The sequence below is a fragment of the Cuculus canorus genome, chromosome Z, assembly GCF_017976375.1.
Source record: "Cuculus canorus isolate bCucCan1 chromosome Z, bCucCan1.pri, whole genome shotgun sequence".
Taxonomy (NCBI): Eukaryota; Metazoa; Chordata; class Aves; order Cuculiformes; family Cuculidae; genus Cuculus; species Cuculus canorus.
In genome coordinates, this window is record NC_071441.1 from 43,526,319 (window position 1) to 43,539,753 (window position 13,435).

General features: G+C 37.1%; 1 protein-coding gene across 3 annotated transcripts in view; it reads left to right on the forward strand.

Moving 5' to 3' along the window:
* Window positions 1-13,435, forward strand: part of MEGF10 (multiple EGF like domains 10) — a 105,110-nt gene that overhangs the window by 41,772 nt on the left and 49,903 nt on the right. For all 3 annotated transcript variants that reach the window (XM_054055027.1, XM_054055028.1, XM_054055026.1), the window contains exons 6-7: window positions 12,042-12,288; window positions 12,879-12,999. In XM_054055027.1, the coding sequence (XP_053911002.1) occupies window positions 12,042-12,288; window positions 12,879-12,999 (368 nt within the window). The remainder of the gene's footprint in view (window positions 1-12,041; window positions 12,289-12,878; window positions 13,000-13,435) is intronic.

Sequence of the window (13,435 nt, forward strand, 5' to 3'; positions counted from 1 at the left end):
GGACATATTCTAGTCAACAATTAAAAACCATTTCTATAATTTAAATTTAACAGACCATACAAAATTCTAATTCATAAACCAGAGAATGATGCCTTGCAAAGATATTATGCTGCTACTTTGCTTGGTTTGGGATTCCTATAAAAATAAACACTGTGAAAAACCTAGATCATCGGTAGGACAAAAATAATACGGTTGTATTTTTACCCTCTTTTTTTCCACTTGACAAAAGCAGTTCTTTTTTTCTAAACAAGGTGCTAGAGTGACTCTGTGTCTGGAGCTGATCTGTTGTTCAGACAGCATATTTTGCGAAACTGGAGCAAAAGAGAGTGAATAAAAATAAGTAATAGCAAATTACATGAGAAAGAACCATTTAAAAGTTATTACATCAGTTTTACAGTCTTTGTATATATTTACATGTGAATCTTTTCATAAACAGCGTTAAAGAAGTTTCACATAAAGCATAAAACTGAAAGGGTTAGCAATGCAATTTTAGTATAATACTGACCACAGTCCAGAGTGCTAGATTAAATCTAGAGTGTTAGTCAAAAGAAATTGTCAACAAAAATGTTAGCTTTCTTTCTGAAAGCTTATTATCCAGTTGTTCTGTAACTAATCAAAGATGCAGGAGAAACATGTATCACTAGACAAGTTAGAGTGGGAAAATACTGTTATTTAATGAGATTTTGAAGTTCAGTACTCAGTGAATGGGCAGTTTAGGTGAGACAGGAACCTCTAAGCTGTCTTTGGAAATAATCCTTCTTCTCATAGGATTTTCTAGCGTCCATTTCCTTTACCTGTCCACTTTGAATACACGTGCAGCTTTTTTCCTCTGCTTCTTCTGCACTTGGTGGCCTTTGATTGCTTGTCACAGCAGTCTCAATAGCAAAAATACTTTCTGGTGTAAGCACAACAGGCCAAAGCTGAAGGAGCTTCTGTTCATATACCTTTGAACGGTGTGATCTCTGGAAGGTTGGTGATCCTCTAAAAGCTTCTGCATGGTGCGAAAGCTAAATGTAACTGCCAAAATTTGTTTCAGATCATTAGTGTAGTCCTAGGAGAAGCGGGGTAGGCTGAGAAAGAGAATATTTGTCTGCATATGCTACGGGACATGAGTTTTGCAATTTATCCCATTCGATTTGGATACATTTGAGAAAAATGTTGAATTACTTCAGATCAAATGGAATTGAATAGCAGTGGATGGTGTTGGAAAGACAGTAGTGATAGAGTTTCAGCTTTCTGGCACTGAATTTTATTGTTGCTTGCCCTGTGTAGAAGATTTTCATATTTTGCCTTTAGCTACATTTTCTGCATGATCCCCAACTTGATTAGTTTTAGTAACAGAAAGGTATAGTCAGGTAAAACAGATTTCTTAAAAATAATTATTTTGTTGATGCGGTTAAGCAATTTATTCAAGAAAAATACATATAAATTGTCATGCTGTAATAATGTCTAATGTATAAAGGTTTTAACTATGTAAATACTTAACTGAATAAAGGAGAAGGGCCAAGAATTAGAAGGCAGGCCAGTATTTTTTTAATGCAGACACTCAGGGATGTAATGTTTACTGATGACCAGATGAAATACTGTGACTCATAGGGAGAGATTATCCACAGAAGTGTGAGATAGTGGGCAAACTTCCAGATTTAGTAACCTGTTCATTTTCATGGACGCAAATGTGTCAGATGCAACTGTTCTACCTGGGCACTGAACTTTCTGTAAAACTGCAGGAATAAATTTTTTCTTCCAAAGTACTAGCCTTTCTCTGTTAGGATTGATTATTTTCCTTACAAAGGAATTTCATCTGTAAGTGTCCGAGAACAGAGTTAGTCCTATTGCAAAGCCAGTCCACCTGCCAACCACCGGCTTGATTGTGTCTGTTGTTTCTCAGTTGTATTTACCCAGTGCATTTAAAGTAAATTATTAAACTAATTCCTAAATGCTGTAATGTTCTCTCCAAAAATGACGGACTGATTACATGGACTAAATTTGTGTGTTGTGTAGCAACAGCTGAATCAGCAAGCTTCCTCCCCTGTCTTTTCATATCAGTATGTGCTATGGCCTAATAGCCTCTCTAGGGAATAAACTTTCTGGGAGACTTCCCATTTCCTTTTGTAGCAACCACTAACTCCTTTTTGTGACAAAGCTTATCCAATTCCTGATAGCCTAGGTCAGTGACTGCTTTCAGTTTATGCAGAATAGTGATAAAGATTTAATTAGACTACTGATGCTGTGTTCTTTCAGTGCTTAATTCTAGTCCAACCCATAACTCTCCTCTCCATCACATTCTCTGTCTTTCTGAGAACCTTACATCCCAAGTGAGAGGAAAATAGAATTTCATGTATTCTTCTGTGAGTAAAATTTGAATCGTTGTCTTGGAATTTGGGTAATTAAGTAATATCTCCTTGGGAAACATTTCCCGTGTTAGATGTATATTTCCTTCTGGCCTTTTCTTTTAGTTAAAGGAAACATACTGTTAAGCAGCATTTGCTTGCAGTGAATTTCGGTGGGAGGTTGTGGAGGAGATGATGATAATGTACTTATATCCGAAAAGAAATACTACTTGGAATAAGTTATCAGTCGTTTGCAGAACACTTCCATTATGGTTAGAGAGATGGCAGTCATGGGAAATAAGTTATCATAATAAAGAATTATTGACTGAACACAGTGTTCAGGTCAAAGATAAATCAGGCTGAGGACAGGGATAAGATTTAGAAAATAAAGGACACAGTGGTAAAAATAGATGTGTTTGTGGATTAAAAATGAAAAAAGATAGGTTTTATTGAAAATCAAACTAACCAACCCTTCTCCTCCCAAACTAGATTATTGTTTATATCAAATTTTTAAGTTCCATGTCTCATTGGATTGTTACATTTTAACAGCGTTTTGACTACAGGTTGTGTGCAAAGCAGTCTTCTGTAAAAGTTGCTACATGTAGTGGTATTTGGCTGTCTAGATGTGAAGATCAAACCGTGTTTTACGTTTGTATATTATGCGGTTTTCCTCTTTAATGCTCACAAACTTGCAACAGTATTTGCTAAAATGCATGATATATGGACCTGATTGTCAGTTTTGAATGTGCGTGCAAGGTAGATAAACATGCAGCCTAACATGGAGCCCCACTAAGCAATCAGGACATCCACTTTGTTTTTCTTCTCATGCCTAGTAGTCCACAAATAATTCCTTCAAAATCAATAGGACACTTTCTGAATAAGCTGGAGCAGGGGCAGAAGACCAAAATCAATATTACACTGACCCATCTACAAAGGTTATAGCCTTTGTCATCCCCCAGCGGGCCTGAGTAGTGAAGCAAAAAGGGAATGACATGGGTTTGGTTTATGACGAGTATGGTAGGATTATTTGTGGAAAAGTGAAAAGGCATTTTCTATTTTTATTGTATTTAAGTAATCTGAGATTTATTTGAATCACTGGATTTTAATTTGTAATTTGATTCTGTTGGTAATTAATAAGAGTTCTATTGGGACTATAGTCTGAGGCTGTGGATGTAGAACAAATGGCACTAGAGCATAATATGGCTTAAGGGTTTTATAAAGCATGAGGAAAGAACTGGCTTTTTCCTTAATATGTTATGATGAATGTGTAAAGCTGGCATCTCAGATAAACATCTTCTTACCTTTAAATGCACTTGTTAGGGAAATTTTTAAGGTACAGTAGCTCTGCTCCTGTCAGATTTCCCTTACTGTGATGGGTGCCTGTGAAGTTCACAGATTCCATGAAAATCTCACTGTTTTCTTCATGGGACTCAGCAGATGCACGGTATGGCAGAAACTGGATCCCTTGGCATAGCTTGTGTGGGACGCTCACGTGAGTTACAGGCATTGCCAGCTTCTCAGCGGAGCTCATAATTTCCATTAACCCTGCAGAGGTGGATATGTGACTATTTTCCACAGATGCTGTTGCACCTCGAGTGAAACAGACCTGTTGTTGCGAGTACTGGGCAAGGTGCCTGGCAGCATCTTGTACATACTAATGACATAGCTTGTTAATCTTGATTTGAGTTTCTTTGACCAAGGCTTAGCTTTTTTTTTTTGTTTGTTTGTTGGCGAGATATGCTTAGAAAGCTAGGTCATCCTTAAGTTTTCCAAGCCATTCAACTGGCTGTAGAAATAGGTTCCAGTTTTAACCACATGCTCATGGCAGAAAGGCTAGATTCACAGGATTGAGAAACTGCTAGGCACACAAATGAAACTGCAGAGTATCCTGACAGAGAGCTGTTTGCTTTTATGGAAAATGCAGAGAAATAGCTCGTTCAAGTAATGCAGATCTACCTCCTGGTCTGGCTCCCAAATGGTCACATGCATCCTGTCAGCAAAAGTGAGAGGAAGTCATAAACAGTCTTAAATTTAAGACTTTTCTTATCATGTGCGTCTTCACCATGCTGTTCACACCCTTAATTCTGTAATTATTACTTCTGTAATTCCCCTAACTGACTTTTCCTCTGTTTAGCCAGTTGAACTCTTTTGCTTTCTTCTCTAACAAGGCTGAATATCTTTGGGCTGAGAAACTAACCCATGAGCAAGTTAGATCATGGCTGCTAGGGAAAACAGGTATTAATGGAAGCTGCCATCACCTTCATTGTCGACAGAGTCACTGTAGCATCACCATAGCAGGTCGTATCAAAATTTCCAGGGCTATATAACAGCTGTGTTTTTCTAGAGTTCAATATAACAATGTATTTGAAATTACATTTTTCTGATGCCTAGTACAATTTCTGTCATATAAAGCATTTTAGTTTTGAAGTTCTATGGAAGTTAATAGATTGTATTGAAAAGAGTCAGCATTTTGCTGAATTACAGTTCCAATCTTTAAGCAAAAGCAGAAACAAAAATATGTTTTCTACAAAACTGAGTTATTAAATTTAATTAATGTTGAGATTCACTAAAGAAAGGCATTACAGGAAATAGTGATAGTTTTATTGATTTGTAAATACTTTCTGGATCATCAAAGCTTTTCATTTCTGATTTTCACCAATTTTTGAAGTCAATATATTTCTGGTATTTATGTTAGTTGATTTCTTGAATAATATCTGTGTTATTTTTTTTTTCTAGCAACAGAACAAAAGTATTTTTAGTATTATCTTAATTGCAAACTGCCTTGAATATTGGTGGACTTGTGCGTTGTCAGTGGCTCACTTAGCAGGTTTTCAAGGATGTGAAGGATAACATTTGTTGCTAATTTAAAAATTAAGATGAGCATCGGTTATTGCAAAGAAGTAAAAAGACTAATTTATGGTCCTGCAAGGAGATTTGTGCAAAATCAAAGTTGTGGACAACAGTCCGTCTTACACAGTACAACCAAACTCTCATAATTGTGTAATTTTTCCTTTAATAGTGATTATTTTTAACACATTTTGTCTCAGTAATAGGATAAAAATGAACACCAAGAGCCATCTCTGTGAGTTTTCCTTCACCATTATCCAACCTTGTGTTCTGATGTCCAAAGCACTTTAAAGACCCTTCTGAAATTTATGGCATGTGAAAGGCATATAGTTCCAGTCTTTTATAGGATCTGAAAAACACATTTTCATTGTTCTTCCACTTCATGGATCAAAAGGCTTTTATGAAGTAAAAAAAGAAAAATCTCTAAATTAAATTAATCTTAGCATTTTGAATACAGTCCTTTCTATACACAAAACAAAAAGTAAGAATGAAAAATATGCCTGAGGGTAAAAAGCCTGCAGTATAACAAATGAAATCAGAAAACAAAAGACTCAAAGCAAATCCAAATTTCATAGAATGTGCATTCTGAGAAAAAACACTACTAAGCATTTCTTTGTCTGGGATGTAGGTAAAACAAGTTTTTTACTAAAAGGCATTGACATTTTATAATTGTTACAAGTATTCTCTAGAGGAAAAAGATTTATTTTCTGATATGCACTTGCATCTATTTTCATAACATCCTGAGGTGACTAGAACAGAGCATATAAAAAAATTATGGAGAATAATCTCAGGCTTTCTCAAGGATATTTTTATTGTACTTTTCAGAATAGCTGGCTTTGTTTTCTGGGTTTTTCAACTCATTTCTGGGATTTGTGTTTGCCATGTTCCACATTTACTGCTTGCAATCCAGGCTGACATACAGGTTAATGTCACTAAAGGCTTAATACACATTGTCAAATTTTGAACACACTTGAGTATTTATAGCTTACAGAATTAGGAGGGATTTACTTTTATTTGGTTTAAATTCCAGTTGTGAGAATTGCTGTTTCCTATCCTGCAGGAATTTCCTAAGGGAAACGAACACCACCAGTTCGGATCCATGGCTACCCAAATTGCAATAGCAGAGAGTAGTTTCAAGAATGCTCTCTAAACTTTCCAGTAAGAGTGATGTGTATTTAGATTTGTGACAACAATCTTATTTTTGTCAAGGCTTTTGCTTAGTGAATCAATGAGTGCTGTTCTGAGCACAAACTATGTGTTTCCTTACCAAGGCCATTAGAAACAGAGTTGAAGTTGAGTGGCTCCTCTCACCTATGAATTTAAATGCCACTTTCATATGAAGTTATTCTGTTCAGTTGTAAAATTCTTACTGAGATTCATCAGATTCTGCTTACTGGCAGTTAGATACCTAAAATATTAGTTCCACTAATGTATATTTATGTTAAGGCAAGCGTGTTTCTTGCTTCTGGAACAAAAGTCATTCTTCCAGATGCTAAACTCTGGGCAACCTTTGGCGATTTATGGTAATGAGGTTGTCAGTGGACTACTGCTTTGGAGAAGTCAAAGTTTTCTCGATGGTTTCAGTTGCGCTGGCTGTGCTTGGCTGTTAGTAGTCGTTATTCCCTGATAATGCAAGTCACTTGTGGACCCTCCTAGATATATTACTCTTTGTCTATTTATATCCACTGATCCAAAAGACTGAAATAGTTTCTAAAGAGTGTGTATTACTAGTGGTCTAGTTTTAGTTGTAGATTATGGTCATTCTTGCTTCTTGGTGGACCTCAGGGGTGTTCCTGGTGGGGATATGTGGACTCCTTCTGCAAATGAAAATACAGAACTAGAAGTTGCCTCTTAGCCCAAGAACCTGTGGTTTTTTTGAAAAAAAATTGATATGACACGAAGCTGGAAACACGTAGTAGATGTGGAAAGAAATTATCACTAGTAAATTACTGTGGTAGAGGTTTTGATAGACTTGCCATATCATCTTTTTATTAATTTCCCAGGAAGAAGGATTTATAAGGTAGGGATGTAAAGGAGGACAACATTGCAGTTTTATGGCTTGAGGCAGCTGTGCCAAGTCATAGAGGCATCCTTAGGAGAGACGAGGAAGACTGTAGTCTGAAAATGCAACAAAGGGGCTAATGTCTGAGGCAATGTAAATGTAGGGGCTTATATTTGAATACTGAATGAGAAATGATAGATTAGGCATAGACCATAAAGGCCATCAAAGTAAGGACAAGTCAATAAAAATCTGAAAGCCAAAGACGGATGCAAACGAAGTTAGAAAGATATAGATTTGTCCTTGGTGTGATAACCTAGAAAGGAAGAAAGGTCAGTCAAAGACAATGTTTAAGTTATAGATAGCTTCGGTTTGTTTTACATGCTGGAGCAAGGAAAATCAACTTGCACTTAGTAAATGCTGTGGCTCCTTGACCCTATCTTGAGGAAATTATGTGGGAGTTTTGAGGAGACACAGAGATAGGAATTCTGCATATTTGCCACTGTTTGCTTATTTTAAATTTTTATTTCACAGTGTTGCATTCCAAGTGAGGGAACATTCACTCTGTTTCTGCTGTCAGTGGTAGGGAATTTTGTTTTCAGACGTTTCAAAAGACCATAAAAATAGATTAGTCTAATACTGTGGTGAGAATCTCCTCTGTTTTGAAGACAACGGTACATATTTCCAGAAACACAGAGCAGTGCGTTTTGCAGAAAGATGTGTAAGCTACAGTAAAATCTCTGCTACAGATACGACAGCTACAAAAAATGGTGGCAAGAAAGGTAAATCTTAGTTTTGCTGTCATTGTTCTCTTTCACCTCCCTATTAGCAAAAAAGAAAGACAAAAAGAGAATAAAGATCTTTTAAAAAGTATTGCAATAACCGTTGTCTTGTCTTGAATATCATATTGTAAAGGAAACTGTAGAATACATTAAAGATAGTTGCAAGTTAGATTTTGTATGGAGAGTTTTCTTCTGAAATGTTTTTTGACTTGATTTGATAGCTTCATTTAGTTCTCATTATAGGCCATTCTTTAGAGATCTTTAGAGATGTAGGGAATTGTAGGTGATCAAGGTGGGTTTGTCAGGAATAAACTCAGACTTATTTGCTCTTTTCTTTTTTGTTGCCTTTTAATGAAATCAATGAAAAAAAAGGCAGAAAAAAATCCTTACAAGTATATGACAAGCTTAGTTAAAACCCACATCTAGTCTTTGTTTATAAGAAGCCATAAAGGAGTTACCAAATTCTTTAGATGTGCTTCAGATTAATATGAAAATTCATACCTTGTGCTATAAAATATCAGGGTTCCCTCCATACCAATTTGCAAGTCACCAGCCACTATGTGCATAAAACCATATCTAGCCCAGCACAATCACAATGTTCATCAGAGTTATTGTACTTGGAAATACAGAACTTTAAATCTTCAAAGATGCTACAAAGGGCCCCAAAACGATAGCAATTTGCATCAAAGATTCCATTTCTTCTTGAAGGTAATTTTTTCACCATTGAGTCCTTTAGCAGTTTCTAAAGTTTCTAAAGTTTGGCACTCAGTTTCGGTGAATATTTCATTGTGATAGCAAATCTGTATTGTCTTACTTGCTCATTTTAAATGAGGGTTTATACAATATAGTGCCCTTATTCCCAAAGGCAAAGTTTTGCTTTCACCAAGTAGCCTTCTGAGAAGTTCTCTGACCTGCATTTGTAGCACTGTGTAATGTGCACAGCGTGTATTGCAGTGACAAGATATTCCCAGATGAACAGAATGTATAAAAACAAAAATGACAACCAGATGGGACATTAATACCACAGTGTTCTTAAACATTTATTTTTATTCCCCTGTTAGGGGAAGCAGTACAGATGTTAGTGAGCAGTACAGATAGCTGAAGATGAACATAACTTATGTGAAAAGAGGAAGGAAATCTACTTTTGTAAGGCAGGTGCTCTGTGTAAAACAAAGCAACATTAGGCCAGTTCTGTGTGATCAATGCAAAAAATTAACCCTGGTTTACTAACTGGGTTTTGCGCTTCTGCAGGATTCCACCTGTTTTCAGGAGTTATTGGGACTGAGATGCATCATCCTTGTACCAAAGCCATTCTGAACATGGGGCTTTTGTCTTTATACTTTTCTTCCCTTTCACACATGCCCCGTGCTGAGACAGATGATTTACAACTCCAGATCTGTTTAGAGGCTGGAGCTGATACTTTTGCATGTGCATGCATGTAGTGTTAGCAAATGCGCATGTGCCTGTGACCTTGATGCAGTCAGGACAATCAGAGCAGCTATTCTGATTAAACTCCAGCTGACAGTCTGTAACCTGATGATAGTCATTAACTCGAAGACTATCCCATTCCACCAGATTAGCAGCTGTGCGACTTCCAGCCCAGCTTTCTTAGTGTCTGAATACTGGGAAGCAACAGAAATAGTCTGATGTAATAGTTGGTAAACTTAACCTCCAAAACTAAATAAAAATAAACCAAAATCACACAGGAAACATTTCTACCCTTTCCCCTCTTCTTTTTTAATAGTAGAATTGAGCATCAGTTTCTGACAAATCACTTTAATTTCCTGTAGGGAACATTATTGATTATCAGTCAGGGGACACAGAGGTAAAATATTTTATAAATTCTTCTCATTCAGAATTATTATTTATTCCCATTAATCCTGGAAATTTCTCTACAGTTCTGCCCGTAGCTCACAGATAGATGATAGGCTGGTGACAGACCTTGCATAGAGGACTATCATGCAATTGTACTATGGTGAGGCCACCATTGTCGTGGTGGAATGAATCACCATTGTGCAGTAAGTGATAAATTGCATAGTCAATATTTGTTATTCACCTGGCTGTTGCCAGGAGAATGATTGTGAGACTGGAAATCCAATGTTTTTTTATTTGAATGATTTCCTGCAAATACAGTTAAAAGATCACACCAGGAAACTAATAAACTATTATATACTGTGCAGTACATGCTTTTAAAGCATGCTTTTGAAGTCATAACTTTTATATCTAGAGTGTGTTCATGCCAGATTAATCCTTAACTGGCCGCTGCACTGGAACAGTTGTGGTCTGGCCATCAGTCTGAATAATTCTTCTCTTTATAAGAAATGCTGGAAGGGATTTTTTATATATATATATATTTATTAATATATATATATATTTATTATTAATATTCCATGAGGAATGACTGAAGTTGAAATTCCCTATTTTGTCTGGGAGCAGGAAGAAGACTGTTCTCTGAATTCAGACCAATGTGTTAACTGGAAAAATGTGCAGGGATGTCTGCTTAATCGTGACACAACGTGTGTGGCTTTCTCAGACATCTCACCACCAACACATAGATTTATATGTATCTCAAAACAGCTAATTTCCTGGCAATAATTTGAGGACTAGCTAAGCGTGAGTTTACACTTTCTATTCCATGTAGATATGTTGAAAATAGACATATAGCAGTTTTGAATGAACATAAGTTGTCATGGGGACAGACAGCTAATGAGATGCCGTGTGCTGTAGAGAGCAGTGTGGTTTGTGTAGTCTAGAACAAAACACACACATCTTCAAAGATAAGATGGATGGTTCAGTCAGTTAGACAATATTGCTGGTTGTTTGTAATACACATAATACTTCCTGTTGCTCTGTATTTTATTGTGTGTAGATGCTCTCAATATCTCCATTATGGATTCATGTTCTAGTGACCTTTCCTGGGAAAAAAATTCTTTGAAAGACCCTAATCCCTTTTTATTTGTCTGCCTTGAGCGAACAGCTCCTGTAGCTGCATGATTCCTACCCTGAGGATGATTCTTGGACTGCTTTGCATTACTCTAGGAAAGACTGCCTGTTCTCTGCCTGGGTTTTTGCCCCAGGAAAAGATGGGGAGAACAATAGTTGTCAGTCTTCAAGACAAGAGCCCAGGCTTCCAGTCGCTGCAATTGAGGCTTTCCTGTTATATTGCTGTAATCAGCACCGTATAAAAATAAAATCAGGTCATTTAACCATATGATTAGCACATTCCTGTTAAACTCCAGGTGACCTTAATCTTCTGGCTTTTTACAGAACTCCCATGTTTTCTTCCTTGACATTAAGGTTTTTCTTTTGATACTGAAATAGCTCTGAGGGGTTTGTTTGTAGGGCTTTAATGGACCACATTCAGGCGGACAAAAAAAAGATGCGTTTGAACGATTGTGAAAACACAACAGATAACCAAATTTGTAACATCCAGATGAAGTTTAACCATAGAATCATTAATTTCTCTTGCTTGGTGAAACACTTCTTGTGTTTTCTTTTGCCCTATCATTATATTGCGAGATTGAAAAGGAAATATTTGCAATTATTTAAACATGTAGAAAATTCTGAATTTGAAAAAAAATCATAGTCTTATGTTGAGTAAGCTCTGCAACTTCCTTGTGGAATTCAGACAGTTGTTTATGGGTTTAGACTACATTTATTTTGCTTTTTTATGTTTGCAAGACTTCTGTGTGTGAATGGAAGCTCACTGTAACTGTAACTGTTATTTGGTTGTTAACTGTTAACTGATAGAAAGTCACTGCAACCGTAACTGTTATTTGGTTAACTGTTAACTGATGGAAAGTCATAATGAAGAATTTTGATGATGAAAAGTCTTGAACTTGCATTTACTTCACAGTTTCACATTTTAAAGTGTTAGCTTTTATGACTGGTGTGCAGAAATTAAGTTCTGCCTGTCTGCCAAGATCCTGGAGGACCAAGGAGAACTGAGGATGTGCTTCATAATCATTTCCATCTTAGAACTTTGGTGTTTTGGGTTTTTTTTACAATTGACTTTTAGTGTCTTCAGTGCTACAACATGAGCTATTATAAAAGTGCAGTAAATTTTTCTTTCTACTCCTTCAGCATGTGACAGTGACCACTGGGGACCTCATTGCAGCAGCCGCTGCCAGTGCAAAAATGGAGCCTTGTGCAACCCCATCACTGGAGCCTGCCACTGTGCATTGGGTTTCAAAGGTTGGCGCTGTGAGGAACACTGTGATCAAGGGACATACGGAAATGATTGCCATCAAAAATGCCAGTGTCAAAATGGAGCCACCTGCGACCATGTGACTGGAGAGTGTAGATGTCCTCCTGGATACACTGGTGCCTTGTATGCAGGGGGTATATTGTTTATGGGGTAGAGATACAAATTTTAAATAGTGTTAACAAGATAAATTAAGTTTAGATTAGCTTTTAACACTATGCTGTTGATCTGGCTGCTGTGTAACACAGAGAAGCAGTGCTGGCAGCTGAGAAGCAGCTGGGCAGACCGTGTTGCAGAGCACATTTGGATATGAGCTGAGAGAAAACCATCTTGATCTGGACTGCCAATTAAAAGCCGCGAGAAGTAGCACAGGAGCTTCTTCATGACCATCATGAAAATGTTTTGGTTGCAAATTTGGAAAATCTCATTGAAATATGAAGTTGTTTGCCTTTGTCAGTAACAATGAATAAGCACTAACCAGTGTAGAAAGAAATACCCTTAAGAATAAATAATTCCTAGATTGTCAGGTCTGTTTCCTTAGTTTTGTTGCATGGATGCTATGCAGTATTCAGCATGTGTCTCTTTTTGTTGGACTGCTCTGTTTCATACTTTTGGCCAGAAAAGTTAAAGATGGCATTAAAAATAAAGAGGAGGCTGGAGACTGGAGCATATGCTGAAGTAACGGTTGTTTCTGTTGTACAACACCAACTCCCCAGCTGCGAGGACCTCTGTCCCCCAGGGAAGCATGGGCCGCAGTGCGAGGAGAGGTGTCCGTGCCAGAATGGAGGCATCTGTCACCATGTCACTGGAGAGTGTGCCTGCCCGCCAGGATGGATGGTAAAAACACTTCCTGAAACCGACACAACCATATAAAACTTCCATATTTGTAGATTTCAGGCAGAGTCAGGAAAGGGTAGCAAATGAGGATAGCAAATGCAGTCTGCTTGTAGCCGGGAGTAATGAGGAAAGTATTTTAGCATGAGGGACGCATGAAATACTTGCAAAACCATCTGTTACTGAAAATCCTCTAGTTCTCCACTGCCATTTTAACCTTATCAGATTCTAGGAAGCAAAAGAAATTAATCATGTAGTGACAATGCAACATTCTTCCTATCTTGTCTGGAAACCATAAATTTCTATATATAATCTGATATTGTAGGGACGTGATACCATTATATATTTTAGCAGTGGTGTTTGTGCCTGTTTTCGTATGTATAGTATGCATGACAAAAACCCTAAACCATTAAATACTGCGTTAAATGATGGTGATGGA